This window comes from Bos mutus, chromosome 26 (assembly GCF_027580195.1).
Source record: "Bos mutus isolate GX-2022 chromosome 26, NWIPB_WYAK_1.1, whole genome shotgun sequence".
In the NCBI taxonomy this organism is placed as follows: Eukaryota; Metazoa; Chordata; class Mammalia; order Artiodactyla; family Bovidae; genus Bos; species Bos mutus.
Window position 1 is genome coordinate 17784253 of NC_091642.1, and position 26460 is coordinate 17810712.

At 42.3% G+C, this 26460-nt stretch overlaps 1 protein-coding gene across 2 annotated transcripts; it reads right to left on the reverse strand.

The window, feature by feature from the left end:
* Nucleotides 1-26460, reverse strand: PLEKHS1 (pleckstrin homology domain containing S1). Of its 2 annotated transcripts, XM_005888652.2 has the most exons (13): nt 26228-26460; nt 23863-23909; nt 17496-17584; nt 17278-17384; nt 16814-16948; nt 14779-14854; nt 13594-13704; nt 11671-11796; nt 8619-8731; nt 7915-8121; nt 7113-7214; nt 5332-5467; nt 1-2433 (listed from the first exon to the last, which is right to left on the reverse strand). In XM_005888652.2, exons 2-13 carry the CDS (start codon nt 23888-23890, stop codon nt 2254-2256), a joined length of 1410 nt encoding a protein of 469 aa, XP_005888714.1. In that variant the 5' UTR covers nt 23891-23909; nt 26228-26460; the 3' UTR covers nt 1-2253. The 2 variants fall into 2 exon arrangements, with proteins under 2 accessions (XP_005888714.1, XP_070219680.1); XM_070363579.1 differs by lacking the exon at nt 13594-13704.

The following is a 26460-nucleotide window of genomic DNA, read 5'->3' on the forward strand; positions in this document are numbered from 1 at the left end:
ACATATTATTTATTTACTACACCTGTATTTATTTTTCATTATAAACATGACATATGCTCACAGTAAAAAAGAGAGCAATTCAAACATTACAGAAATGCCTCCCCCCGAAGGCCAACTGTGATCATACTTCTCGGAGATGATTTTTATTGACAATTAGATGTATGTTCTTCTAAGAAGACCAAAAAAAAAAAAAGATTGTCTGAGCAGCAGTGGCAGGGCTAATCCTTACTAAGTGCTTACTCCCCGTCAGGCAATGTGTCAGGTGATGTATGCAGACCGTCCATTTCAACCTCACAGCAACCCCCACGAGGCAAGAATTTCTTTCCCTAATTAGGGTTGGGGAAATTTTATACACACCAACCCCAGCCATTTTTGTAAAAGTGTGATGACACTCCACTTACTGTACTGCAACCTGCTCCTTTCTTTCTTAAGGCATCGTGAGCATCTTTCCTAATCATGAATATGAAGCTTCGAACATCCACAGAGCGATCACTTACATGAAGTCATTATAATTAAGCAATTCCCAAAGGATTTCTGTTGTGTTGTAACAAACAATGCTACTGTGAACAACTTTTTAATGGATATCTTTGTGTATTTGTGTGACTATTTCCATAGGATAAATTTCTAGAAGTGGAAACAGTAGGTCAATATACACATATCAAATTATTATACAGTACACCTTAAACTAATACAATGTTATATGTCCACTACATCTCAGTAAAACTAGAAAAAATGTAGAGTCTTAATTCCAATAGAGCTTTACAAAAATAGAGAAAGAAACAGATCCAATAGGGCATATGAATAAAAATTTTAATACTTTTCTGTACAATCTAGATGACAGAAAATAAACTGTCTTTGAGTGTCTCATCTATATGCTGGAAGTGCTAGTTGCTCAGTTGTGTCTGACTCTTTGGGACCTCATGGACAGCAGCCCACCAGGCTCCTCTTCCATGGGATTCTCCAGGCAAGAATACTGGAATGGGTTGCCATTCCCTTCTCCGGGGGATCCTCCCAACCCAGGAATCAAACCCGGGTCTCCCGAATTGCAGGCAGATTCTTTACTGTCTGAGCCACCAGCGCTTTCTATCCATACGCAGAAGGCTTTTCCAAATCTAAATCCCAATCCAAAGAGAGGATCAGGACATCTGCCATATCTGCTTTTAGATTCTTGCTTCTGCCCCTAAATAGCTATGAAACCAGGAGCCACAAAAAAAAATACATCAGTAAACGTCAGAGGCCTTATTTCTTCCTGTGTAAAATGGCAACCCAGTACGATCAATTTTCCAAAGCCCTCTTTTGCTCTACCATTCCTTGCTTTGATTCATCCTTTTTAGTCCTCTGAATTTGTTTTCTTATTTATGAGAAAAAATACTTCCCACCTTTCAGGATCAGTGAGTTTAATGCATCAATTACTTGCGTGCGTGCTGAGTCACTTCAGTCATGTCTGACTCTTTGAGACCCTATAAACTGTACCCTGCTAGGCTCCTCTGTCCATGAGATTCTCCACGCAAGAATACTGGAGTGAGTTGCCATGCCCTCCTCTAGGGAATCTTCCTGACCCAGGGATTGAACTCGAGTCTCTTATGTCTCCTGCATTGGCAGGTGGGTTCTTGACCACTAGCACCACCTAGGAAGCCCATCAATTAGTTTAGACTCTTCAAACTTTCAAGTGCTACGCAGTTCTCTTGGTACTGGTAGAACAAGCAAACTTGCTGGATATAACCTTCAAACTGCTTTGACTTCTAAAATTCTTCCTGAGTCTTTAAGAAAACAAGACGATCATGGAATCCAAGAGGCCACTGATGTCTCAACATTCTGGACATGATGAGTAACAGGAGGTGTTTGGGAAGGCCGATACGGTATCACATCTCCCTGGGGAATCTTGGCTTCCCGGAATGAGTATTTCCAACTGTCCATTCCCTAACAAAGAAGAGACTGTGTGGACCATGACCTCACAGAACACACAGCGCATTTTAGATGAGAAACTTACCCACTCTCTGTCCGTGGTGTTTGGGACAAAGTCTGAGATAATAAGGCCTCGCATGTTCACTGGGTTCCATAGACGTTATTCCCTTTGGACCTCTCCAGCATCCCTGATGCTAAAGAGAGGGGAGGGTTAGTTCCATTGTTAAGATGCAGATGGAGAAATTCAGAGAGGTGTGCTGGCTGCCTGGTGTCACACAGAGATGAGGGCCAGAGACCAGCACAGAGTCCAAAGCCCGTCCTGGCTTGGTGGAGGTGGGCCCCAGCACGCTACTCTCCAGATCTTTTCCGCTGACCCCTTTTAATGGCTCGAGTCCTTTTCAGCGTACTCTCCAGTACAGATGTAACCAGTTGAGAAGGTTTAACACCTTGGTCTTGTAAGGAGCACGTACAGGCTATTGTGTGAAATTTCTCTGAATTTGGGATACGACCGATGGTGAGTTTTACTTTCTAAAACACAAGAGAGAAGAACATTAAATGGCTAAAGATTATCCTTAGGACTGTTGCTTCTCAATTTCAGTCTGTCCTCATTCACACCCTGTGAAGCTGGTTTTGAAGAAAATCTGGGCAGGAAAAAGCGGGATGACCTTATATATTCAGGGGGAAGATGGGTTTTTATTCTCTGGCCTCCACTGGCCTGAGACTTCAGGGCAGATTCCAGAGTACACTGGGGTTTCCTGGGTGGTGCTAGTGGTAAAGAATCTGCCTGCCAATGCAGGAGATGCAAGAGATGCGTGTTCAATCCCTGGGTCGGGAAGATGCCCTGGAGGAGGAAAATGGCAACCCATTACAGTATTATTGCCTGAAAAATTCCATCCACAAGAGGAGCCTGGTGGCTACAGTCCATGGGCTCGCAAAGGGTCAGACAAGACTGAGCAACTGAACACGCACACACAATCAGAATACATTAATCCTGTCCAGAAAGGCCTATTTGTACCAAGAATTAAAAAGCCTCTTGAAACCAGAGCACTAAACAGGACCACACTCTGACAAAATTGAGAGGAAACTGAAGCTCTCTCTGTTTTTCCTGCAATCTAGCATCTCCTCCCCTTCTACACTCACATTCTCTCCCCTCCCCAACCCCAGCCCCTGCTCACCCCAAATTCCTATTTCCATCAACTTCATGTCTCAAGGATGGAATATGCGTCTGCTTGGTTCAACTATTCTAAGACATTATCAGTCTTTGACTACCCTCTCTAGGCTCCCCTTGTGGTCCAGAGGGTAAAGAATCTGCCTGCCAATGGAGGAGAACCAGATTTGATCCCTGTTGGGAAGATCCCCTGGAGAAGGGAATGGCTACCCACTCCAGTATTTTTGCCTGGAGATTTCCAAGGACAGAGGAGCCTGGTGGGCTACAGTCCATGGGGCTCCAAAGAGTTAGACACTACTGAGAGACTAACACACACACACACACACACACACACTTTTGGTTCCACATTTCCCCTCTTCCAACATTATTTTCCTTCCAGGGACCAGCTATTTGAATTTTTAAAAGGACCAGGTATTCATTTTTAACATAAAGGAATAGATCAAGAATGGTGGGGTAAGCAAGTTGGGGGATTTTTTGACCTTCCAATAATCATGTCAGTGAACACCCCATATTTCTCAATAGCACACAGGAGAAAGTGAAGAGGCAGAAAGGGCCCAAAACAAACGTTGTCCGCCACTCTCTGCAAGTGAGTGCACAGTGTAGAAGGCAGTCTTGATAAACTGCAGTCAGCGATGCCCAGGTGGAGTTCCTGGATCTGCTCCCAGGAAAAAACCCTTTTCTTGGCTTCAGAGTTGATGCCTGGGTCTCTGGATCAGAGTGTTGTTTGGTAACTTTCAGAAGATTATATTAAACATGTGGCCTCAGTGTGGGTTTTTGGCAGAGGAAATATATCACAGTTACTAGATTGTTGAGCTGGACTCCTGAAAGCTCCCTCTTTTTCCACCACACAAACTCCTATCCTAGGCTTCAAAACCCAAGCCAAGCATCCTTTTTTCTGAGACACCTTTCTGGCCTCCCTCAAATAGATTAACTTCATTTTTCCTCTGTGATCCCATGGCCCTCTGCTCATATCTCAAGGCACACACTGTACCTGTAACATATTTGTTTTATCCACTAATCTGCAAGCTCTTTAAACTCAAAGATCATTTTTGTAGCTCTAGGACCTAGCAGAGAATCCAGCATACAATAGATGTTTGATAAATGGCGAGTGAGCAAATGAATAAAGGAATGAATGAGTCCTTGCTCTAAAACTATTTATGTATCGTAAACAACTCACTCATTCTTCCTAAGTTTCCCCATTTAGACAGTAGGGGCAGAACAATTTGTCTAACCAACCAGGTTATTGTGTGATGTAGATGAGATAAGACATATTTAATCATAAACTCTCAGAGCTGGAAGAAATTTGAGAGATCTTCCAATAGAGCAGTTTTTAGAAATTTTAAGCCAAGTCACTATTTCCTCAAGGTAAGATAACAGGAAATTCAAACGTGAAAAAATAATGAAAAATATACCCTACTCTCTCTAGTTGGGGCCCTGAACACTGTCCCTTTCCTCTCCTCTCCTCCTGTCTTTGTCTCAGGGGTCCAAGAAGTACAGTTTGAAAATCAACCCTCTCTCACTTTAGAGAGAAGAAACTCAAATTCACTTGTCAGAGAAGGAAGTGACCTTCCCAAGGTCATGTGGCTCATCAGAAATAAAATAAGACCAGGAAAGGGATAACGACTCTGGGACTTACAAACAGGCAGAAACATGACGAGCCTTTTAAGGACATGTGTACATGTGACCCCATGGACTGTAGTCCGCCAGGCTCTTCTATCCCATGGTATTTTCCAGACAAGAACACTGGAGAGGGTTGTCATTTCCTACTCCAGGGGATCATCCCGATCCAGGGCTTGAACCTGCGTTTCCTGCATCTCCTGCATTGGCAGGTGGGTTCTTTACCACTAGCGCCACCTGGGAAGCCCAATTAGTCATTATCCCTAATTTCACAGAAGAGAAAATTGAAGCACCATTTGGTTCAAGGAGGTGGGATGTAAGCCTGTCTGATATCTCTGCAAGCTCTTTTTTGCCAGGTCATGCAGAGTCTGAGGTCTTGAACCCAGCTGTTTCAGTCTCCTAGCCCAGGGCTCCCTCCAAATACTACTTTATACAAAAGAATTTTAAAAGGGTCCTAAAATAACATTCTTGTTATTTAGATGTACAATATGAAGAGTTATTTACACTTCTGATTCTCTTATTTACATTCGGCGGCTGAGGACTGAAACATCTCATTTGTCTTCGGAGTATTGTTCAGATGCCAACCAAGGCCTTGCTCTTGTTCTTTCTTGCCCTGCCCGGAGCCAATCAGCAACACTCACCTCCCTCCGGATGGACCGGCTGAGAAACAAGGAGACCTCCTCCAGGCTCTGGGGCTTCAGGTCATTCACGGCCAAAAGGTGATCTCCATGGAAAAATAAGCATCCCAGACGTGGGGGGGCATCCCACTGAGCCACACTGCAATGAGGGTACAGCATCCAACACAAGTGTGAGACGGCGCCCGCTGGGAATGCCAGGCACAGATGGGGGCACAGATTGGGCTCCTCACTCTAGTCTATTCTACCACTACTGTTACTAATTTCTTTAGCTGCGTTTCACCATATCTGAAACAATCAAACTCCTTTTACTATTTGGAATATTTTTTCCTCTATCATTGCTCTACCAGCCTGAACCTTCTTCCAAAGTCCTATTCCAAAGTATGCTACCTCTACAAAGCCCTCGTCACACTTCCTTTAGCTTAATTAATCTCTCCTGCCTCTGGATTTGGAGAAGGCAATGGCACCCCACTCCAGTACTCTTGCCTGGAAAATCCCATGGACGGAGGAGCCTGGTAGGCTGAAGTCTGTGGGGTCGCTAAGAGTCGGACACGACTGAGAGACTTCACTTTCACTTTTCACTTTCTCCTGCATTGGAGAAGGAAATGGCAACCCACTCCAGTGTTCTTGCCTGGAGAATCCCAGGGACAGGGGAGCCGGGTGGGCTGCTGTCTATGGGGTCGCACAGAGTCGGACACGACTGAAGCGACTTAGCAGCAGCAGCAGCCTCTGGGTTTCTATTGTATTGTGTGAGCCCCTCACTTATTGTATATTTAAATAAAATGTGATTTTATATTTACTTGTTTATGTAGCTGTCTTTTCCACCAGGCTTTGAGACCCTAGGCATGTGGTACCACCGTTAAAATATTTTTATAATCCTATAAACAGAAGATGCTAAGTATTTATTGAAAGTGGGTACATAATGATTACACAATGAATGGCCAATGAACACATAAATGAATTAACAGATGAGCAAGCTCAGACACAGAGAAGTCTATAGTTCCTGTCAAATACTGTGTTGAGCCCTGGATTGTGGGAAGTCTGGAAAAATGGCAAGCTATGGTTCCTTCCCTCTAATAAAATTATAAGACAGTTGACACGTGATGTTTACATTAGCAAGCTTTTTTCTCTTATAAAACTCATCTTCCGTCAAAATGAGTTACAAAGTCTTAAAAAGAATATAGAGTCAAATAAACAGTGGTCATTCTAAGGAAATTCTCTGCCACACAGGCTTCTGTGTCTGAGTTTCCTGACCAGCAGGTGTTTAGCTGATGTCTGGACATCTTCTACCCGGGCATGCTGTTTTCTTTTAGATCTTAGATTCTTGTTGACCTCAGTAACTTCATTCATTCATAAAATAATCACTGATCATTGATTGGCAATGATTTCCTTGGACCATACATATCCCTGCCGACTTCAAAACAGCAGAAATTTACTGTTTCCTGGAACTTTGGGTCCTTCTATACCCACCTACCCTCAGCTGACTCTCCTATACAGCGATATTCTCAAAGACCCTTTGTGACAACAGCATGGAGGAAGGCATGGCAACCCACTCCAGTATTTTTGCCTGGAGAACCCCATGGACGGATGAGCCTGGCAGGCAATAGTCCATAGGTTTGCACAGAGTTGGGCATGACTGAAGGGAATCTGCACGCTTGCATGACAACAGCAACACAAGTCCAAGTTCTCCAGTCAGTTTTGCCACATACAGTACTTCAAGATATGATTCTTGCTTTCATATCATCCAACCCCATTTATAATCAATAACCCTCAAATCTCCTACCTACCATATCCGTCCTGCAGCTTCTTTGAGAACAAGATAAGTTTTGATGTCAGGAAGAGAAAGGAACACGTTCAGTTTCTGCACTTGGCTTTCATCTGGGATATTACTGTAAAATAAGATGTTTGCAAAAATCAGGCAGCTATCACAGGCTCTGATCTACACTTTCCGAGTGGACTTTGGGCTCTGACACCTGAGAGGGTATTGTCCAGTTAAAGATTATCTAAAACATTTGGAGAAGAACATAGATTTAAGTTCCGCATCAATGCCTTCCCTCATCCCTCCTGGAATGGGTTCATGACGGTAGACAATGAAAAAGAAGTAAAAATTGGACTAAATTCATTATGTATCACATCAGATTGCACATTTCTCCACTGAAGGAGACACCAGAAAGAGTTAAAATTGAGAGCAATCTCATCAAATTGTTCTTGGCATCATTTAAAACCTAATTGATCTCCCCTCCTAGTCTATAACCAAACCTGACATGGCTTGCATGCCCATAATTTTAATAGTAAAATCTGGGTGATGTGCTAACCTGATCAGAATGATCCAAAATTCCAGAATCTGAAAAACCAGCTAACAGAGAATTTTTAAAAAGTATTTGAAATCACCACCCACAGCCCAGGGACCACTGTATTCCCAGCTCTGGTATGTACTGTCCTTAGCCACCACTTCAGTGACAAGGCCAAGGTCAGATTCTTGGCCAAGTTGGAGATTTTTAGGAACTGCTTGAAAATGTGAATTCTGAGTACAAAAGGAAGTTTGCCTTGCTCTATGGGCCCATAAAGTTTTAGAAATGAAGACTTTACTTGATTAATATGGACAATTGCACAACAGTTAGTGAGGCCGACTGCGTTGCGTCATTCGTGGTCTGTGCTTCGGAATTGTCAGGTGGAAGATAAAAGTGAGTTCCTGAGGCTTGTTCTTGCTGATGAAGCTCCCCATTCTGGATCTCTGCCAGGGGCTGAAATTCCTCTTTGCCATCAACAGACTCAAGGGACAGCTCTTTGAGAAGACTAGAGCATAAGAAGTTAACACAAAAGTTTTCTCAGCATGTCTGTCTACAACTTTCCACGGTGTGCGAATCAGATTTAAGTAGCTAAAGCCGTGTAAAAATTAACAGTGTTTGAAGTATATCCAACCAGCAGAATCCCAACCACAGTCAGAATTAAATCCAATAGAATTCCCTTCTAAAAATGGATATGGAATCAAAATAGCTCTTTACATTGGGACAGATTGGAGACAGAAGTCAGAGTGTGAGAGATGTGAATGCAAAATAGGACAGAACTGCCCCACAAGACAGAAAATGTCCCAAGGATGTCACTAAGCATGTTTTCTATAGGTAGGGAAACCATTCTCACTTTTTCTTGTTTTGAGATGAATAATATGCTGAATTTGGTCTATAGTAACGCATCTGTATTATTATATCAGCCCTTGAAATGAACTGACAGCAATTGTCATTGAATAGTACATTAGCTAAGAGCAAATTTTAGAGTATGGCAGTTTTACTTACCAGGATTTCATTGACAAGTAATGACTCTCAGCTGTCTTGGAGACCTTGTCTGGACTATGAGGTCCAATGGGGTCCGTGAGTTCACCAGAATCATTGGGAGCAATATTACCCAACTATAGAAAAGAGGCAGAGATGTAAGGACGCAAGTCTACCAATAAGCCTGGTACCTTGTGCTGCCTCCTGATGGCTTTGGTCCCTGAAACTGTAAGTATGTCTACCATCGAATGAACAGTGGTGCTTGTTCTGGGAGAACAAACCAGTAAAGTTTCTGCAGACTCAGAGTTCGTTTTCTTCTCTTGGGTTCCCCACGCTCCTGATACAGGTGCATACTGGACTCAATTGCTATTTATTTTTTCGTTTCATCACTAGGCAGTTAATGACATGAACTCTTTTTCTCCCAACCAGTGCTATTATAGAATAATATCACCTGGGCCAAAGGCTCTGACACACGCAGGGCTGGCCTCTCTCTGTAGAGAGCAGGCTACTGTGCTCACAGGCAGGCAAATTGCTTCAAGGGGCTGTGAAGGTCCTAGAAAATACTGCCCTCTGGGGGCTCCCCACCAAGGTGGTCAGAACTGAGTCATTTGGGACAATGGTTTCTCAAAATTCCCTGAGGGCTTTCGATGGCCTACCTAAAAAATCATCAACCATTATTACAACACTTCATTCCAGACAAGCCAGTCTTCCCACTGTGCCCCTTATCCATTTCATGCCATTTTCTTTGCCTGGAATGCCCCCTTTCCCCTCTGTCTGTGTGCATGCTAATTGCTTCCATCTCTTTGAGACCCTGTGGACCTCAGCCTGCCAGGCTCCTCTGTCCATGGGATTCTATGGGCAAGAAAACTGGCTTCCAGGGGATCCTCCCAACCCAGGAATCAAACCCGAGTCTCTTATATCTCCTGTATTAGCAGGCAGATTCTTTACCACTAGCTCCACCTGGGAAGCCCTCCCTTCTGTATAATGATGCTGTATTCAGGCCTGGCCTGAAGTCTTTCTGATCACATTAGCCACTGCCAACCTTTCCCTTCTCTGAACTTCTTTAACACAGTTGTTACACTTAATTTTTGTAACCGTCTTCCAGTTTTTTTTTTTTTAAGATTGTTTTTTTGAGATGGACTATTTTTAAAGTCTTTAGTGAATTTGTTACAATATTGTTTCTGTTTTATGTTTTGGTTTTTTGGGCGCAAGGCACATGCGATCCTAGCTCCCGATCAGGGCTAGAACCCACACTCCCTTCACTGGAAGGCGAAGTCTTAACCACTGGACTGCCAGGGAAGTCACCAGCTTAGTTTTATTTGCCATACTAGACTTTGCATCTCATAAAGTACCTAGAAAATGCCAGACATTATAGCTTAGTGTTCATATCACCTGACCGGTTGGTTCGACTGTCATGAAAAGACTGGTTGTCGTCACTGTGTCCCAAAGAGCTCAGCTGTGAAAAAACCTGGGGTAAAGCAGGGTCCTGGGGTCACATGCTGTGCGCTGTGTTCTGGTTGGCTGTTGATAATGCACCAGTGCATGCTAAAGGCACAGAGAATTCTACACTAAAGAAGCTTGTGTAAATTACTTTGATTTACTGTTTCTAGAACGTACTTGACCTCAGAATGCTTCCTTCATATGAACACATGTCATCATCTTGCAGAAACACCACTCCCCCTGGTTTGAGAACTGCTGCCCCCTCCCCCTAATTCTGTCTTCCTACCTTCCATTTCCATTCTCTTCTCTCCACTGTCCACCTTGAATATAGCTCTTAGGTTAATAGTGAGTGCTCAGTCGTGTCTGACTCTTTACGACCCCAGGGACTGTAGCCTTCCAGCCTCCTCTATCCATGGAATTTTCCAGGCAAGAATACTGGAGTGGGTTGCCATTTCCTACTCCAGGGGATCATCCGAACCCAGGGGTTGAACCTGTGTCTCCTGCATTGGCAGGTGGATTCTTTACCACTGAGCCACCTGTGAAGCCCAGGGTTAGCAGTCCTAGAAGATAATTTGGTTTTGCTCTTTCCTGATTGAGAAGCTGCTACTGCCCCCTGTGTTGCCTGTAGCATGAAGTCAACTTGGCATTCATAATCCGTCATGGTCTGACTGAGTCTTTTTACTGCTTTTTGTGTGTTTTCCCCCAATAGGTCACTTGTTAGTGTTAGGTTAGGGCTAAGCTAAACTATTCATCACACCCATATCAAATGCTATTTTGTATCTTGAAGCTTTCCCTGACTCCAGTGGAGACAGAAAACCTATTTTTTTTTCCTAGTGCCTCCAGGGCTCTTTTTTTTTAAAAAATAATATTGACATATATTTATGTCAGCTTTATTGACATATAGCTGATTTGCAATGTTATGTTAATTTCTACTGCACAGCAAAGTGATTCAGTTATATATTATATAAATACATTCTTTTTCATATTCTTTACCTTTATGGCTTATCACGGGTTATTGAATACTGTCTCCTGTGCTATACTACAGGGCCTTGCTGTTTGCTTCCAGAGCTCTTTGACCACACCTCTGCTGGAGCATCGACCTGTAAGACTGGTAAGACTGTGAGCTCTGCGGGGGAAGGGGGGCAGGCATGATGTCAGGTCCTTCCTGGCAGCCACCACGCCTAGCACAGGCCAGGATTAGCACACAGAAGGCTCTCAGTAGGGGCTTCCGAATGATCAATATGCTGATTGGCACATACCGCACAGTTTCTCACCCAAGAATATTGAGTCTGTTCATATTTATTGTTTCTATCCAGAAATACTCCTCAGGTGAACCCCTCAAGTCTAAATTTCGCCTGGCATATAAGGCCAAATGTCATCTCCATGGAACCTTCCCTGGCCTCTGTCTGAAAGTCAGCTCCCCCTGCCTCCCACGCCTCAGGCCCTCTGAGCATTTTATAAGCATCTCTCTTCAGCATGGAGACTTTTCTGTCGTGTGTCCTGGTTAGCTTCTATCAAAGTGTCAACACTGTGAGCGCGTCACCTGTGTCTGCTTCGGAACCTAGTCTGAGTGCCTGGTAGGGGCTCAGTAAATATTTGTAGAAGGAATAAATGACTGATGGGTGGGAGAGGTTACCTCTAAAAGAATGCTCCGAGGACTAATATAATGGCTGTCTTCTTCTGAATCTTCAGAGATTTCTGATGAGAAGTCATGCGATAGGCGAGCTTCTCTGAGTCCTGGAGACTGTTCTTTCACTAAACGCTGAATCAAGAGATCAAGACAGAATGAATGCTTTTTCTTTTTCTTTGCAACAGACAGAATTAAGCCACATATTTTCTGGAAAAGGCATAATAGAGTAACTGGGTTGGGAACACCTGAGGATCTTCCAGGGTTATATCCAGAAGCCCATATGACTTAAACCTGCTTCTTGAGTCCGGGTCACCACTGATAGAAAATTATAAGCGCATCTTTCAGGCTTTTCTCTACCATTGGGTCCTGGAACTCAGAACAAGTGATTCTCTCTGGTGCGTGGTGTTCTAAGTCACTAAGCTCTGCCGCAGAATCCTCACTCTCATCTTTTCCTGCTTTTCAGTGCCATCCGAGAAGGTAAGCAGCCTAGAGGCAAGACACTGCGTCTTTTCACTTTCTGCCCAATATTCCTCTTCTGTGTTCGGCTTCTATACCTCTATTGTTTCCAATGCAATTTTTTAGCTTTGATCTTGTGATAGTATGAATTATAAGCCTTCAAGGTGATCTAGGTTCCACCAATTATTGCTTCCCTCCCTCATAGATACAGAACATTCTGCAAAGTAGCTGCTTTGCCTGGCAGAAAAATTGTTGTAATTCAGTTCTTTCAAGAACAATGCCTTAGAGCAAGAGCGGGGGAGGTGGGTTTGAAAAAAAACCCTGAATGTTCTCTAGGAAGTCCTTGAAAGAAAGTGACTTTTTTTTTAAAAGATGTATTTAAGTTGTGTCCATTTTTCTAGCTCCAAGCTCATGGAGCCAGGCCATGCTGAATTGAGGATGAGGAAGGGTTCCCATTCTATTTTGGAAACAACAACCACAACAGCTCCCAACAATGTAGGTGGTACCCTTAACGGGAACTGATTGGAACACACCGCAAGAACAGACAAAATGACCAATAACATTATCTTTAGAGAGAAGGGTATGGACGTTGAAAAGCAGGAGGGCAAGAGGCATTTATAGAAAAGAGTTATCCTTCTCAGTCTTGATTCCTATCACCCTTATGACAAATCCCAAGTGAAGTATTTGGCTTGGTGCATTTGATATGCTACAAAAAGCTTTTAAAATAGTTGGAGAGCTTCCAACTAGATAAAACAGGAGGCTAGGTCCTGTTGAGATGTGCCTGGTACCCAGGGGAAAAAAAGGGGAAAAAAAAAGAGAATGCCAATGGTTACATCTCTAAGGCACAAAATAGCATCCATGGCAGAAGAAAAAAACACTCAGCCTGTTTGTTAATAATATCCAAAACTAGGCAGCCTGCAAATCTAAGAAAGCTGAGGCATAATTACAAATCACTTTCAAGGGGCAGATGTAGTATAATTTTTTCCTCAAGTGGATTTCATTAGAAATGAAGTTGAAGTCACACACACACACACACACACACACACACACAGAAGTAAGACTGATTTGGGTGAATACACGAAATTAATAAGAATCTGATTTTGCCTCAAGAGTACAAATGGTCAAGTGGTGTTTGGGGAATTTTTTTTTAGAAGTAATCTTTGCCCTGTGGGTGAAAGGAAAGAGGAGGTTGCCAGCCAGGCTTTTGTTTAGCTGAAGGATCTCCATCCAATGTGGATACGTACCTGGATGTGTATCAAGGAGCATCCAAAATGAAAGAATACATTTAGAGGTAGGCAGGGCATGCAGTGAGGCTTATCATGGTAGGTGGAACAGACTAAATATAGGATAGATCCTAGGACCAAAAATCATTCATGATGGGTTAGGCTTTGAGGAAGATGTCAAATACAACTGACTTCTGAATCAGCTAGCTCCAGGCATGGTGTCCTAACAAAGAGAGGTAAGTCTGATTACCATGTCTGGAAGACTGTTTCTTGCTATGGTGGCGCTGACAGCCTCTGGCATGCGGAAAGGTCCAAGGAGAGGGTCTGAAGAGGGCCTTTTATCACCTGATGAGAGTTTCTCCTACTTATGAAAAAGGAATATTGGAATCAGGGCACAATTGATCCCTGGTCTAGAATGAAGCAACCGCCTGGTCTTGGGGTCTTTGCTCCCAGTCTTTGAGCGCTAGCATTTATACTGCTGGTCAGCCTGCTCCCATTAAGATTAAAGCTGATCTTGTCCCTCTCCTGTTTCCAGACCCTTGAGGACTTCCAGCCTGGCCTTCAGAGATGCTCTGAGTTTCCCTGTCTTTTCAACCCTATATCCCTCTGTACCCTTCTCTCTAATCATCTGAGTTCTTACAGACACACCCTTGCTTTCCTTTTCTCCTTGGCCTCTGCTTTTGTTGTAAGCATAGGACAACCTAGAAACCATGTCAAAATGGTACCTAGAGGCCAGTTTCATTAATAAAGGTCTGTCTTAAGAAAAGTGAAGTGAGAAGTGAAAGTCGCTCAGTCGTGTCCAACTCTTTGAGACCCCATGGACTGTATAGTCCAGGCCAGAATACTGGAGTGAGTAGCCTTTCCCTTCTTCAGGGGATCTTCCCCACCCAGGGATTGAACCCAGGTCTCCCACATTGCAGGTGTATTCTTTACCAGCTGAGCCACAAGGGAAGCCTATCATAAGAAAGGACTTAGGTAAATTTAGCAAAGGTTCTTATGAAGCAAGTAAGCAACTTAAAATTACTAGCATTTACATCAGAGAAACATTCTATTGAAAATACAAGACAGGTGAAATGCATTTCTATAGAAACCACCCTGAACTTAGTCATTGCAAAGGTAGCTGTTATGTACTTTGAATAACAATGATGAAAAATACTATAGTTTCAGCTACTATTAAAAAAATGCCACAGCTAAAATTTACCCCTCCTACTCCAGTAATGAAAATCTGAAGTGTCTATATTTTAGCTTTCTTGTAAAACACAAAAGAATTTTTTTCTATTGCTAATCATAAAAATTACAAGGATGTACATTCTCTCACTTATTTATTCCTTGTGAATGCCAGTTGCCAAGCGGGGGGAAAAAAGCTTGCATTGTTCCCTTGGGAAAGAGGGCTGTGTTCAGGGGCTCTGCGATTTTATTAGTGATATGGAGTCACCTCTGTATTCTGGTGCGCTGCTTTTATATCCTGGCAGAGTGATGACAAGAAGGAGACCCAGTCTTTAATCTTCTCCCTGTTGAAAGAAATAAACTTTCAGCTGGCATGTGGCACCAGTGGTGCCTGCACTCCCTCTGAACCAAAGAATGAGTCTTTCATGAACACCGGAACAGGCAGTGGGGGTAGGTACCAGGCAGATAAGGACTTTTCCCCCTCCCCGAGTAGTTTAAATGCCCATCCCCAGCTCCTCACCACTTCCACACTCACACACTAGAATTAACCCTCATGCCGCCTCTGTGAGGAAAGCTCAGAGAAATGGGAAGAAAAGTGGGAGGTAACAGTATAATCACAGGTTTTGGAGCTTTTGGCTTTGACATGTATTTCTTTTGTGTTCTTAAGCGGCCCCTTAATCTGTCAGTGCCATTTTCTGGAGCTCTCCAGGTGTGCCTCCCGTGAGGGAGTGTGTGTGTTTATGAAGGGCGTGTTTGAACGAATGTGTATCAATCACACCTCCTTTTCTGTTGACTCTCAGGACGGTTGAAAAGAAAGCTTTTCGCCTTGGGGTTGATCTACAGCAGCTCAAGTTTCTTCATACTCTGGCTTGAGCGTTCGCTGCCTCCTCCGTACTTCTTTCTCCCCCAACATTAGCCTCTCTGTCAAGCAGATAATCATCTACAAAGGATCCATTAGGCATCTTTGCCAGCACCAGAAGCCCCTCTTAAAAACTGAAGACTCCTTCAGGGATGAGCACAGCCCCTCCCTAATATATGTAGCTTGCACAGACATTTGTATATTGGGTTCGTGCACATAAAGTGCCTCTGAGGTGATGGTGATTATCATGGGCTGAATTGTGCCCCCTAAATTCATGTGCTGAAATCCCAATCCTCAGTACCTCAGAATGTGACCTTATTTGGAAATCAGGTCGGGTTGCTGTAGATGTAATTAGTGAAGATGAGGTCAGACTGGAGTAGGGCGTCCTAATCCAAGATGACTAGTGTTCTTATAAAAAGGAGAAATTTGGACCCAGAGATGTGCACATAGGGAGAACACCATGTAAAAGCTGGAGGTTTGCTGCAGCAAGGCCAAGAAACTACCAGAAGTTAGGAAAGAGGCCTGGAACAGATCTTCTCTAGAACCTCTAGAACTGTCGTGGCCCGTGACACCTCAATTTCAGGCTCCTAGCCTCTAGAACAGTGAGATAACAAATTTCTGTTGTTTTAAGCCACCCGGTTTATGGCACATTGTTATGGCAGCCCTAGGAAATGAATACTGTGATGTGTCAAGGGGCATAATAAAGACTAAAGTCATAATAAAGAATGCCAAGGGGCTTGACTGGTAAAGAGTCTGCCTCCCAATACAGGAGACAGGTTTGATTCCTGGTCTGGGAATATCCCACATGCCACGAAGCAACTAAGCCCATGTGCCAGAACTATGAGTCTGTGCTCTAGAGCCCAGGAACTGCAACTCCTGAAGCCCACGCACCCTAGAGCCCATGCTGTACATGAGAAGCCACTGCAATGAGAAGCCTGCAGACCAAAACTAGAGAAAACTCCGTGCAGCAACGAAGACCCAGCACAGCCTAAACAAGCTGCAATAAAAAGAAAGACCGCCAAGATGGGGTTTAAGGTTGTGGTCATAGGTTTCTTTTTTTTTTTTTTTTTTAATTTTTATTTTGTATTTTATTTTGTATTCCCAGGTGGCACTCGAGGTAAAGAACATCCCTGCCAATGCAGGAGATGAAAGAGACATGGATTAGATCCCTCCTGGGTTGGGAAGATCCCCTGAAGGAGGACATGGCAACCCACTCCAGTATTCTTACCTGGAGAATCCCATGGACAGAGGAGCCTGGCAGGCTACAGTCCGTACCATCACACAGTGTCAGACACCACTGAGGCCACTTAGTGTGCATGCATGCATAGCTGATTATAAGGCTGTGGCCGCTGGTTTCTATTCAAGGCATATTTATTGTTTTAAAAAATATATATATTTTTTTATTCTACATACAGGAGACACTCCACGTTATCTTACTACTTACCTGTCACTGCCAATGAGGAAGTATTCCCTGTTAGTGGTCTTGATGGACATCACTTCATCAGGGTGACATTTAAACATCTTCTGTACAGACTGCATTTTTTCATGGTTCCTGATGCCAACTTCTACACTGGAATTTCTATTAGATATAAAGTATTAAAACAGATGCAAATACAAAATTAGGAAGAAAACTGACTAATATTTTTCAATTGTTAAGATCCCAACTGAATAAAACTTTAGATCTGTTTGACCAATGCTTTGAAAAGTATCCAATGGTTTTAGAAAATAAGTTTAGATCTGGTTTATCACTGATTAAAAATACTTTGTTCAGCCTAAAACTTAACTGAAAAATTCATATTTCAGTTAGAGTCTTGGTTCCACAAATTAATGTTTGCTAATTCTTTTTCTAATTTGCATGCAACATGTTAGTATTTGTTGTTATCAACATTTTCTTGATTGGATACACACCGGTCAATTTCAATAGAACCTCGATGATGATGGTCTTTGTAATACGAAAGACTAAAGTCCTTTTCCCCACTCTTTGACAGAATGAAAAACCGCTTTTTCCAAGAGGTCTGAAAAATGAAAACACTTTGCATCTCAGTTAAATCTCAGAGGAAGAGAAAGGATTTAAAAAATGCCCATGAGGCTGGTGGGAGGCCTGTTAAATCTTTGTGAATACTTACCGCAGAGAAGAAAAGCTGAGGAGGTGGTGATTTAATAAAGTAATCTTGTTTGCAGACTTCTTTTTCATAATAGAATGTAAATTGTTTGCCTAGTAAAAGAAAGTGAACAGGACTCAGTCTGTTCTCTAAAAATTTCTGAGAAGAAGTGATTCAATTGAAAAACACTGTTTACCTCTGGAAAGGTCTTCAAATTATTCAGTTATGGAAAAGAACATCTACCATAGGCCAAGAGAACAAAAACCTCAGGACCACGTGTGTGATTCTTATTCATCCACTGTTAGGACCTTCATTCAGATGACATTTAGAAGCTCTTTAATTCAGCTCACACCTGTCTGGCTCCCCGTCTCTGGAGGAGGCTATTGGCTCTCTGCTGCTGCTGCTGCTAAATCGCTTCAGTCGTGTCCGACTCTGTGCGACCCCATAGAAGGCAGACCACGAGGCTCCCCCGTCCCTGGGATTCTCCAGGCAAGAACACTGGAGTGGGTTGCCATTTCCTTCTCCAATGCAGGAAAGTGAAAAGTGAAAGTGAAGTCTCTCTGTCGTGTCCGACTCTTAGCGACCCCATGGACTGCAGCCTACCAGGCTCCTCCGTCCATGGAATTTACTAGGCAAGAGTACTAGAGTGGGTTGCCATTGCCTTCTCCGATTGGCTCTCTAGATGTGAACAAAGATTTGTCTCCATTTCTGTTGAAACACCAGCCACAGCCAGATAATTCTGCCTTGCCCTTTGACTTACCAAACAAAAGCAAAATGACCTGTTATTGAAAATAAGGTGGCAAAGTCGTTAAATAAGAGGTTTCCAAATTGTTAACTACTTCTCGGTAAGGATTGAAATGTAGAGGCAGTTTCGATTTTTCCTATGTTTTTTGAGAATGTCTGCAAGAAATATGAACTACTTTCATTATTTAGAAAAAAATTAATGTTGCTAAAATAGAATTTATTTTGAAAAGAAGACTTTGACTTTGCTTTTACATCCAGGCTAAAATTCTATTTCGTCCATGGGTTTGGTAAAACATAGCCTTTACTAAAGAATCTGTTTGTGCTTGCCCTCAGTCATGTTCAATTCTTTGCGACCCCATGGACTATAACCCACCAGGCTCCTCTGTCCACGGGATTTTCCATGCATGAATACTGGAGTGGGTTGCCATTTCCTACTTTAGGGGGTCTTTCCAACCCGGGGATCAAATCCATGCCAAATCTGACCAAATTTACACTTTGGACAAAGATGTAGTGATAGGATTTACTCTCCTGTTTAAAATAAGCAAAATATATAAAATAGTGGTTTTCAAGACACTGGTCATAGGCAATAAAAGTCAGTGGACCTTTAAGAGACAGGAAACAAACTAGGTGAGCCCCACAATTTCCTTGATGGAGTTTCCAGCCCACAGCACAGAAAAGGGGAACTGAGGTGGGACCAGGTGGACCCCTGAACTGGGGGAAGAAAGATGAGGGTTCAGGGAGATCAAGGCAGCTAGAGCTCACAAGACAGAGGAAAGAGCTGCATGAGAGAGAATCCCAGAGACATTAATAAGGTCCCCCTCAAGTATTCATAGGACTTGCCTGGTGGCTCAGATGGTAAAGTGTCTGCCTACAACATAGGAGGCCTGGGTTTGATCCCTGGGTCTGGAATATTCCCTGGAGAAAGAAATGGCAACCCACTCCAGTACTCTTGCCTAGAAAATCCCATGGACAGAGGAGCCTGGTGCAGGCTACTGTCCGTGGGGTTGCAAAGAGTTGGACAGACTAAGCGACTTCACTTTCAAGTATTCAAGAATATTTATCAGTATACGTGTGTGGGAAAATTACCCAAGGCCAGATAAAGAACCATTAGAAAAAATTAGAGGAAATAGTGCCTAGTGTTCTGGTGGGTCAGAGAAAGTGCTTGTTCCCTCCAGCTAAACTAGCAAAACTGATCATTTATGGAGTTTTGGGAAGAGTACTCAAGAAAGTGGTTCCTCAGTAGTGAGGACTGCTCCAGATCTAGCAAATCAGCAAAGCAAGTCTTAAAAGGATTGAATTGTTTGCAAGAAACTTAACTGCATCCCAGAAAAAATGCTCAAGGTTTATTTTTTGTTTGTTTAGTTGCTCAGTTGTGTCTAATATTTTGTGACCCTATGGACTGCAGCACGCCAAGCTTCTCTGTCCTTCACCACCTCCTGGAGCTTGCTCAAACTCATGTCCATTGAGTCAGTGATGCCATTCAACCATCTCATCCTCTGTTGTCCCCTTCTCCTCCTGCCTTCAATCTTTTCAGCAGCAGAGTCTTTTATAATGAGTCCGCTCTTCACATCAGGTGGCCAAAGTATTGGCGCTTCAGCTTCAGCATCAGTCCTTGCAATGAATATTTAGGACTGATTACCTTTAGGATTGATTGGTTTGATCTTCTTGCAGTCCAAGGGACTCTCAAGAGTCTTCTCCAACACCACAGTTCAAAAGCATCAGGTCTTCAGCGCTCAGCTTTTTTTATGCTCCAACGCTCACATCTATAAATGTCTACCAGAAAAACCACAGCTTTGAGTATATGGACCTTTGTTGGCAAAGTCATGACTCTGCTTTTTAATACGTTGTCTAGGTTTGCCATAGCTTTTCTTCCAAGGAGCAAGCGTCTTTTAATTTCATGGCTGCAGTCTCCATCTGCAATGATTTCAAAGTCCAAGAAAATAAAATCTCTCACTGTTTCCATTGTTTCCCCATCTACTTGCCATGAAGTAATGGGACCAGAGGCCATGATCTTGGTTTTTGAATGTTGAGTTTTAAGCCAACTTTTTCACTCTCCTCTTTCACTGTCATCAAGAGGCTTTTGAGTTCCTCTTCACTTTCTGCCATAAGGGTGGTGTCATCTGCATATCTGAGGTTATTGATATTTCTCCCGGCAATCTTGATTCCAGCTTGTGTTTCTTCCAGCCCAGCATTTCTCATGATTTACTCTGCATAGAAGTTAAATAAGCAAGGTGACAATATACAGCCTTGACGTACTCCTTTTCCTATTTGGAACCAGTCTGTTGTTCCATGTCCAGTTCTAACTGTTGCTTCCTGACCTGCATACAAATCTCTCAAGAGGCAGGTCAGGTGGTCTGGTATTCCCATCTCTTGAAGAATTTTCCACAGTTTATTGTGATCCACACAGTCAAAGGCTTTGGCATAGTCAATAAAGCAGAAATAGATGTTTTTCTGGAACTTTCTTGCTTTTTCCATGATCCAGTAGATGTTGGCAATTTGGTCTCTGGTTCCTCTGCCTTTTCTAAAACCAGCTTGAACAACTGGAAGTTCACGGTTCACGTACTGTTGAAACCTGGCTTGGAGAATTTTGAGCATTACTTTACTAGCGTGTGAGATGAGTGCAATTGTGCTGTAGTTTGAGCATTCTTTGGCATTGCCTTTCTTTGGGATTGGAAGGAAAACTGACCTTGTCCAGTCCTGTGGCCACTGCTGAGTTTTCCAAATTTGCTGGCACATTGAGTGCAGCACTTTAACAGCATCATCTTTTAGGATTTGAAATAGCTCAGCTGGAATTCCTTCACCTTCACTAGCTTTGTTTGCAGTGATGGTTCCTAAGGCCTACTTGAATTCTCATTCCAGGATGTTTGGCTCTAGCTGAGTGATCACATCATCACATTTATCTGGGTCATTAAGATCTTTTTTTTTTGTCCCATAGAAATACAAAAATATCCAGTACCCAAAAAGGTAAAATTTGCAAGATCTGGCAACCAATCAAAAGTTACCGGCTATGCAAAGAGGAAGGAAAGCATTATCCATAATGTGGATAATCATCAAGCCATCAAACCAGGCCTAGAACTGACACAGATATGAGAATTAATAGAGGAGTTCATTAAAACCAGCATTATTAATTGCATTTTGCACATTCAAGAAATTAGATATACAGAAGATATAGAAAAGATCCAAAATGAGCTAGGGATGAAAACTACAATGTCTCAGAAAAACAGCAATACCAGATGGGATTAACAGGACTACCAAAACAAACGCAGAGTGAAAAGCAGAAAAAAAAAAAAAAAAAAAACCCAAACATTAAAAAAGCACCAGTGCATTGTGGGACTATTTCAAGTGACCTGACTCAATGGACATAATTTGAGCAAACTTCAGGAGAGCGTGGAGGACCGGGAAACCTGGTGTGCTGTAGTCCATGAGGCTGAAAAGAATCAGACTCAATTTAGCAACTGAATAACAACAACAATTTAAAGTAATTGGAGTCCCTGAAGTAGGGGAGAGAGACAGAAAAAAATATTTGAAGAAATAATGCTGAAAATTTCACAAATTTAAAGAAAACTGTCTCAGAAATCTAAGCAGCTCAGGAACGCCAAACACAAAATATATGAAGAAAACTGATAAGGAACATCATATCAAATTGCTCAAAATCAGTGATAAAGAAAAATCTTAAAAACCATCAGAGGAGGAGAAAAGACATTCATGCATAGAGAAGAAAAAATACAGATATCACTAGATTTCTCATCAGAAACAATGCAAGCAAACAACAATAATAACAAAAACCAGTGGAACAAGATGCTTGAACTATTGAAAGAAAAATAGGTCATTTTAGAATTTTATATGCAGCAAACATATCTTTCAGAAATGAAGGCAGTTTCAAGACATATTCAGACATGCAAAAGTTGAAAGAATTAGGAGGACTGCTTTATATGTTAAAGGAAATCCTTCAGGTGAAAAAATGACGCCAGATGGAAATATGAATTTATACAAGTGAATGATGAACGCTGAAGTGGTAACGGCAAGGATAAATATGTGGAATATTTTCCTTACTATTTAAAAGATAAAAATTCAATTGACTGTCTAGACAAAAAACTTGATATATGTAACAATAAAGGTGAATCTCAAAAGAATTAAGTTGAATGAAAGAAACCAAAGAATTCATTCAGTAAAATTCCGTTTGTGTAAAGCTCTAGTAAGTGACTTCCCTTCCACTTTCACGCATCGGAGAAGGAAATGGCAACCCACTCCAGTGTTCTTGCCTGGAGAATCCGAGGGACGGCAGAGCCTGTGGGCTGCCGTCTATGGGGCGGACACGACTGAAGCGACTTGCTGCTGCTAAATCGCTTCAGTCGTGTCCGACTCTGTGCGACCCCATAGACAGCAGCCCACTAGGCTCTTCTGTTCCTGGGATTCTCCAGGCAAGAACACTGGAGTAAGTACAAATGAACTTAGAACGACAGAAAGCGGAACTGCGGGGAGCAGGATTGGTTCCTGGAGGAAGGATGATAAAGAGGCACAAGGAGATTACTGGGAGTGATGCAGGTGATTACTCTCTTGCTGTGGTGATTATTTCCAAGTCATATACGCACAAACCATTTAAAATATGTGCAGTTGATTGTATGTCAAGTATACTACAATAAAGCTATTTTTCTCAAAATATGAGCAATCCCCAAAGCATATTTGATGATACCTTTTCTGGGCTTGAAATTCTTCAAGGGTTGCCAGGGTCCTACGAGGTCAATTCCTGGCACCAGTCTATTCTCTCCCGTCCTATTTTATAGCCATATTCTCCTTGAACACAACCTGCCTCTAACCTACTTCATTGCTTTTGGTCATACCATCCCTTTCTGCTGAGATGTGCTCTCTTTCCCAATCTCTTTTGAAACTTTGATTGGATCGTTTCGGATCCAGTTCAAATCCCTTTTCATACAACCTCTCTGGATCGCCACAACTATGAGTGTGGCTTTTTTTTTTTTTTTCTTCAAGCTTTACAGCATTTTGCTCTTATCTTTCATAACCTGATCCTGATTGTATGTGCTTATCTTAACTTCCGAATGAAATTACAAGCTCATTGAAAGCAAAGACTCTTACTAATTAGGCTGTGCATCCTTCTGCAATAGGAAGTACTGTAACTTACTAATAATAGGTGCTTTGAATAATTATTCATTAACATTTATTTTTGAATTGAATTGGATAGTTTGATTTCTAAGTTATTTCATCCTAAATCTGACTCTTCTGGCATATGAGCATGAAGCAAGAACGTCTGAATGATGCCCCTTAATCTATTGGTAACAATTTAGGCAGTTTCTGTCCAAATGAGAGTTTCCTGTAAAATTAAGGAAATATTTTCCAGTCTTCTCAGGGATATAGTGTGCTGTTAATATCAATACCATCTCCATAAAATATTTGATCCATAAAAGTTGGAAAATGCCAAAGTTCTAGATAAGTGAACTCTTACAAAATAATTAACCAAATCTAATAGTCTCTGCTACATTCTCCACATCAACAATCATTACCCTAGAATGCCACCCATTATCCTTACTAAAACCATCTTCTGTATCCTGGCTACTTTTATGGGAATTGATCATTATTTCCAATAAAAAATATGGGAGTATGCCCTTCTGAGAATATGCCCCTTGGGTACCTGAACTCTTCTGGGGTTTGCGCTCCATTATGGCTGTCTGTTCTTACCTGCAAAATAGAAGGACTAAGTGTTAGTCCCCAAACAACAGTATGCTTCACTGATAGCCACTCAGTCACCAAGTGGCAGAATGGCGCTCTTGAATGTTGGTGAGATGGGTCATCAGCCCCGCTTCCCATTCTGCCCTTGAGGCTGATAGCAGTCATGGTAACAAGGACCATCCCAGCAGCCTGTGCTCACCACGTGGCAGTTCTGTGGAAGTGTTGCTGGATGACTGAAGGAGCATCTTCCCTGGACTTTCTCCGTTTCTGCCTCTTAAGTGGCTCTGACAAGAGAGCCCCTGGAGACAGAAACACCAAACAATGGAGACAAGAATAGGGCAGAGGGCAGGATGCTATGGACCAAATGCAGCAGATAAAGCATTCCTGGCCAAAAGGAAGCCCAAGATAAGCTCTTCTCTGTGCCAGGAACTCATTTTCTCTAGAGGGAAACCTGAGAGCAAGGACCAGGGCACACCCCTGTCCTTAAACTGCCCCTGCCACCCGAGAGGCCTGTTCCCACGGCTGCCCAACCCTAGGAGCTCAGGCTGATATGATCAAACTGACTCTAGATGTCAAGTCCTTTCCTGCACACATCTGCTGGCAATCCTGTAACTGACTTGAGGCCCTGCAAGTAGAGGGGTCCCACAGGATGAAAGCCCAAGGGGCAGGTGTGATCTTTAAATCAAGAATCAAATTTTCACCTTGAATTCATAGGACTCTCAAATAGGAGGAAGCACCGAACAGGGCAGTGCCAGGGTCATCCCAGTAAATAGGAGGAGGCAAAGGGTCCTTTACTATTGGTTGGCATGAGCTCATTCCTCCTCTCCTGAGTGCTCCCTTTCTCCAGCATAAACACTCATTCTTCCCAGGGTATAAATGATATAAATGACTCACAGAAATGCTGGAAAGATATATATTCATATCACACACACAATTATTCATTAAATAACTCATGGGTGAAGGATGAAAGTATTTGAAAAGCACTTTGTCCCTTACCATCTCTGTGTGCTGCTTGCTGCATGCGTGTGTTCTCAGTCATGTCTGACTCTTTTGCGACCCCATGGACTGTAACCAATCAGGCTCCTCTGTCCATGGAATTTTCCAGGCAAGAATATTGGAGTGGGGTGCCATTTCCTCCTCCAGCGGATCTTCCTGACCCAGGGATCAGACCCACGTCTCTTGCGTATCCTCCATTGGCAGGCTGATTCTTTACCAGCTGAACAACCGGGGAATCCTATACACTATGCACTATATACTATACTCTCCATATATACATACAAACGTAGTATACTATATGTATGTATGTATATTATACGTGTGTAATATGTACATGTTAACCTCTCTACACCTCTGTTTCTTCACCTATAAAATGGAAGTGATAATATCACCACCCTCATAGGATTTGTCAGCATTACTTGAGATAATCTGGCAAGGAGCAGTCAGTAATTTGTAGGTGCTTAACAAGTGCTGCTTGTTAGGTCATGTCCAGGTCAGAGAGTCTATGATTGCTTCATAATGACTGGCATGTATTATGTGTTTAATACATTCCAAGCACTTTTAAGCAAAACCTGTAAAATAGATTTTATATGTTTATCAATGGATTTCATATATATGTATACATATCTGGATTTCATATAACATATATTGCATATTATATATGCAATTTAATTTCTATTATATCAAATTCAAATTATTTTTATGAAATCCAGTATATGTATACATATATATGAAATCTACTATTACATGCACATGAAAACAAAATCTATTATATAAACTCTGCTTATATAATATAAGCAAAACTTTAATATTATCTATCACATATATGAAATCTAATGAGATTCAACATAACATAATAATGAGATACAACAATACTATAAAGTTTTCATTATTCTTACAGGGATACAATATCCATTTTACAGACTAGGAAACTGTTACCAGAGAGATTAAGTAATTTGCTTTTGATCACATAAATAAGAAAAAGCAGAGTCAGAATCATAACTTGAGAGCTGGTGTCCGAACCACTTTTCTCTTCCTTTTATCTGAGAAAAAAAGAATTAAATCTGTTCATAGTTCGGCTTTTATTTCTTGTCATTGCCCCCAAATAAAAAATCTTTTCAGATTTAGCTCTTTGATCTTATTCAGGAGACTTGACCCAGTCTTGTTGCCTAACCTGTTCATTATAATGAAATCTGATGAGTGTAATCCCAAGAGGTCCTATTTCCCTCTGATGGTACAGCCCAAGAAGGTTATAAAGAAAAAGTCACAACAGCCCAGATTGGCGCAGCCTTGAGAACCCAAACTCATCATGTCAAGCAAGCCGTACTTACTAGAAGCCAGGTGGTCGCTAGTGTGTTTCTCAGCAGAGTGCACTGTTCCTGTGTCTCTTGAACTCACCCCTGCTCACTCTGAGCTCTGAGGATTAAGTACAAGCTTTGTTTGAAATGTGAGCCAACGGGAAATTCCCAAACTTCTACCTTTGGGCCGATTTTACTCTTGCCCCAAGCTGAAGGAAGCTGGTGACCCGAGGGAAGTCCTGGGCTTTCATTCTTCTTGTGGTTTG